Source organism: Calidris pugnax, unplaced genomic scaffold (genome assembly GCF_001431845.1).
Source record: "Calidris pugnax isolate Ruff unplaced genomic scaffold, ASM143184v1 scaffold348, whole genome shotgun sequence".
Lineage (NCBI taxonomy): Eukaryota > Metazoa > Chordata > Aves > Charadriiformes > Scolopacidae > Calidris > Calidris pugnax.
Genome location: NW_015091086.1, coordinates 83,756 through 87,339, shown reverse-complemented (window position 1 = coordinate 87,339; position 3,584 = coordinate 83,756). Strand labels below are relative to the sequence as shown.

The following is a 3,584-nucleotide window of genomic DNA, read 5'->3' as shown; positions in this document are numbered from 1 at the left end:
AAACCCCTCACCTTGTCCTGCAGGGCAGCGCGCAGCTCGCTCTCCAGTTGTCCCTGTTTCTCCTGCGACTGGGCCAGGGCAGAGTTGTGCTCCTCAGAAAGCTCGTTGAGGGCCTCCTGCAGCTGGACCAAGTGGCTGGCGATCTCCCGCAGCTGCCCAAGGAAGGGGGGGGAGAAAAATAATCATCCCCCCCCTCCATCAGAACCCCACCATGCCCAAGGGATCTTGCTCAACTCCCTCTTCTCCCCAGCATCCGCTGGGAAACCATCTCCCATAACGTCCTCATCAGGGTGTCTATTTTTGTGGGTGTCTATTTTTGTCAAAATTAGGTTGATGGTTGAACAAGATGATCTTGAAGGTCCCTTCCAACCTAGAAGATTCTGTGATTCTGTGAAACTGAGGAAGCATGGGCCAGATGGAGTCATCTAGGCTGGATGGAACCTTCAAGGTCATCTAGGCCAACCATCAACTCAACTCTGACCCCAAAAAAATAAACCCCACGTCCCCCAGGACCATGTCAACTCGTCTTTTGAAGACCTCCAGGGATGGTGTCTCAACCCCCTTCCCTGAGCAGCCCATTCCAAGGCTTCACAACCCTTTCCATGGAAAAATTGTCCCTAATCTCCAACCTGAACCTCCCCTGGGGCAACTTGAGGTCGTTTCCTCTGGTCCTGTCACCTGTGACTTGGGAGAAGAGACCAACCCCTGCTTCTCTCCACCCTGATGAGGGGGCAGGGAGGAGGAGTGAGGGCAGGCTGTGGGACAGCACCCAGAGGGCTGTAATTCATGGAGCAGGGGCGAGTTGGAGACCTGTCACCAGTGGTGGCCTCCAGGAGTCAATACTCGGTCCAGTTTTAACATAGAACCACAGAATGGTGAGAGTTGGAAGGGACCTCAAAGATCATCCAGTTCCAACCCCCTGCCCTGGGCAGGGACACCTCCCACCAGACCAGGTTGCTCCAAGCTCCCTCCAACCTGCCCTTGAACCCCTCCAGGGATGGGGCAGCCACAGCTTCTTGGGGCAACCTGGGCCAGGCTCTCACCACCCTCCCACCAAACAAGTTCTTCCTGAGATCCAACCTAAATCTCCCCTCTTCCAACTTAAAACCATTGCCCCTTGTCCTGTCACTGCACTTCCTGACAAAGTCACAGAATCTTCTAGGTTGGAAGGGACCTTCAAGATCATCTTGTCCAACCGTCAACCTAATTTCCACAAAAATAAACACCCACACAACAAAGAAAAAGCACCACCATCACTAAACCAGACCTCCCAGCACCACATCAACCCGGCTTCTGAACACCTCCAGGGATGGGGCCTCAACCACCCCTCCCCAGGTCTCCTGGAGCTCCCTTCAGATATTGGAAGGCTCCTCTGAGGTCTCCCCGGAGCCTTCTCTTCTCCAGGCTGAACACCCCCAGCTCTCTCAGCCTGTCCTCACAGCAGAGGTGCTCCATCCCTCTGATCATCTCCATGGCCACCACTGGACCAGTTCCAACAGGTCCATGTCCTTCCTGTGCTGAGGACTCCAGAGCTGGACACAGAGCTCCAGGTGGGGTCTCACCAGAGCAGAGCAGGGGGGTAGAATCACCACCCTCACCCTACTGGCCACACTTCTCCTGATGCAGCCCAGGATGGGGTTGGCTTTTTGGGCTGCCAGCACACGTTGATGGCTCATGTTGAGCTTCTCATCCACCAACACCCCCAAGTCCTTCTCCTCAGGGCTGCTCTCCAGCCATTCTCCACCCAACCTGGATTTGTGCCTGGGGTTGCCACGTCCCAGGTGCAGGACCCTTCACTTGGCTTGGTTGAACTTCATGCGGTTCATGAAGAAGAGCCCACCTCTCCACCCTGTCCAGGTCCCTCTAGATGCCATCCCTTCCCTCCAGTGTGTCAACCATGCCACCGAGCTTGATGTCATCGGCAAGTTTGCTGAGGGTGCCCTCCATCCCACTGTCCATGTCTCCAACAAAGATGCTGAACAGCACTGGTCCCAGTATGGACCCCTGAAGAACACCACTCATCACTGGCCTTCAATTGGACATTGAGCCGTTGACCACAACCCCTTGAGTGCAGCCATCCAGCCAGCTCCTTATCCACCCAGTGGTCCATCCATCAAACCCATGACTTTCCAACATATTTATCAATGACCTGGAGGAGGGGACAGAGTGTATCCTCAGCAAGTTCACTGGTGATACCAAACTGGGAGGACTGGCTGACACTCCAGAGGTCACACACCATCCAGTGTGACCTGGACAGGCTGGAGAGCTGGGCAGAGAAGAACCTCATGAGGTTCAACAAGGGCAAGTGTAGGGTCCTGCTCCTGGGGAGGAAGAACCCCAAGCACCAATAGAGGTTAGGGGTGGACCTGCTGGAAAGCACTTCTGAGGAGAAGGATCTGGGGGTCCTGGTGGAGAGTGAACCATCCATGAGCCAGCAATGAGCCCTTGTGGCCAAGAGTGTGGCCAGTAGGTGGAGGGAGGTCATTCTCCCCCTCTGCTCTGCACTGGTGAGGCCACAACTGGAATCCTGTGTCCAGTTCTGGGCTCCCCAGTTCAAGAGGGACAGGGAACTGCTGGAGAGAGTCCAGCGAAGGGCAACAGAGATGATTCAAGGATTGGAGCATCTCCCTGATGAGGAGAGACTGAGAGAGCTGGGACTCTTTAGTCTGGAGAAGAGAAGGCTGAGGGGAGACCTTCTCAATGCTGACAAGGATCTCAAGGGAGGGTTGAAGGAGGATGGAGCCGGACTCTTCTCAGTGGTTCCCAGTGACAGGACGAGGGGCAACGGGCACAAGCTGGACCATGGGAAGTTCCACTCCAATGTGAGGAAGAACTTGTTTGGGGTGAGGGTGGCAGAGCCCTGGGACAGGCTGCCCAGGGAGGGTGTGGAGTCCCCTTCTCTGGAGATCTTCAAGCCCCACCTGGATGCTCCTGAGTGATGTGCTCTGGGCAACCCTGCTCTGGCAGGGGGGTTGGACTGGATGGTCTCTAGAAGGTCCCTTCCAACTCAAACAATTCCATGATTCCATGAACCATGGATATTCCAGGTCCTGGGGGCTCATTCTCTGCACCTATTTCCCCCCCAACTCCTATCTCCCCCACCATGGATCCCCTTGGGATCAGGATCTGGAGCCCAAAACAGATTCCACCTCACAGGAGGAGCTAAAAACAGCCCAGAATCGGTCACCACCATCAAATCCTACCACCACAAAACCCTGGGGGGCCGCGAAGAGGGACACCCAGCTCCCCCCACCCCTACCTTGAAGGAAAGGTCCCCGTTCTCCTCGGAGAGCTGGTTGATTTTTCGGTTCATCTGGCCTTTCTCAGTCTTCAGGTCCTGGCACTGCTTGAGGGCCTCGTGCAAGCGCACCATCAGGCTATGGGGCAGAGAGAGGGTCGTTAAAACCAAGGGGGGTGGCAAGGACATCGCTGGGGACACTAAGGTACTGAGATATCTAGACCTTGGAGCCCCCTTCCAGTCCCTCAAGGGGCTCCAGGAGAGATGGGGAGGGACTCTGGATGAGGGAGGGGAGCCCTAGGAGGAGGGGGAAGGGTTTGACCCTGAAAGAGGGGAGATGGAGATG

At 55.8% G+C, this 3,584-nt stretch overlaps 1 protein-coding gene across 1 annotated transcript in view; it reads right to left on the bottom strand.

Moving 5' to 3' along the window:
* Positions 1–3,584, bottom strand: part of NUMA1 (nuclear mitotic apparatus protein 1) — a gene marked incomplete at its 3' end in the record, with an annotated part of 78,203 nt that overhangs the window by 34,479 nt on the left and 40,140 nt on the right. The window contains exons 11-12 of the mRNA XM_014957733.1: positions 3,260–3,377; positions 12–152 (exon numbers count right to left, since the gene is read on the bottom strand). Of these exons, the coding sequence (XP_014813219.1) occupies positions 12–152; positions 3,260–3,377 (259 nt within the window). The remainder of the gene's footprint in view (positions 1–11; positions 153–3,259; positions 3,378–3,584) is intronic.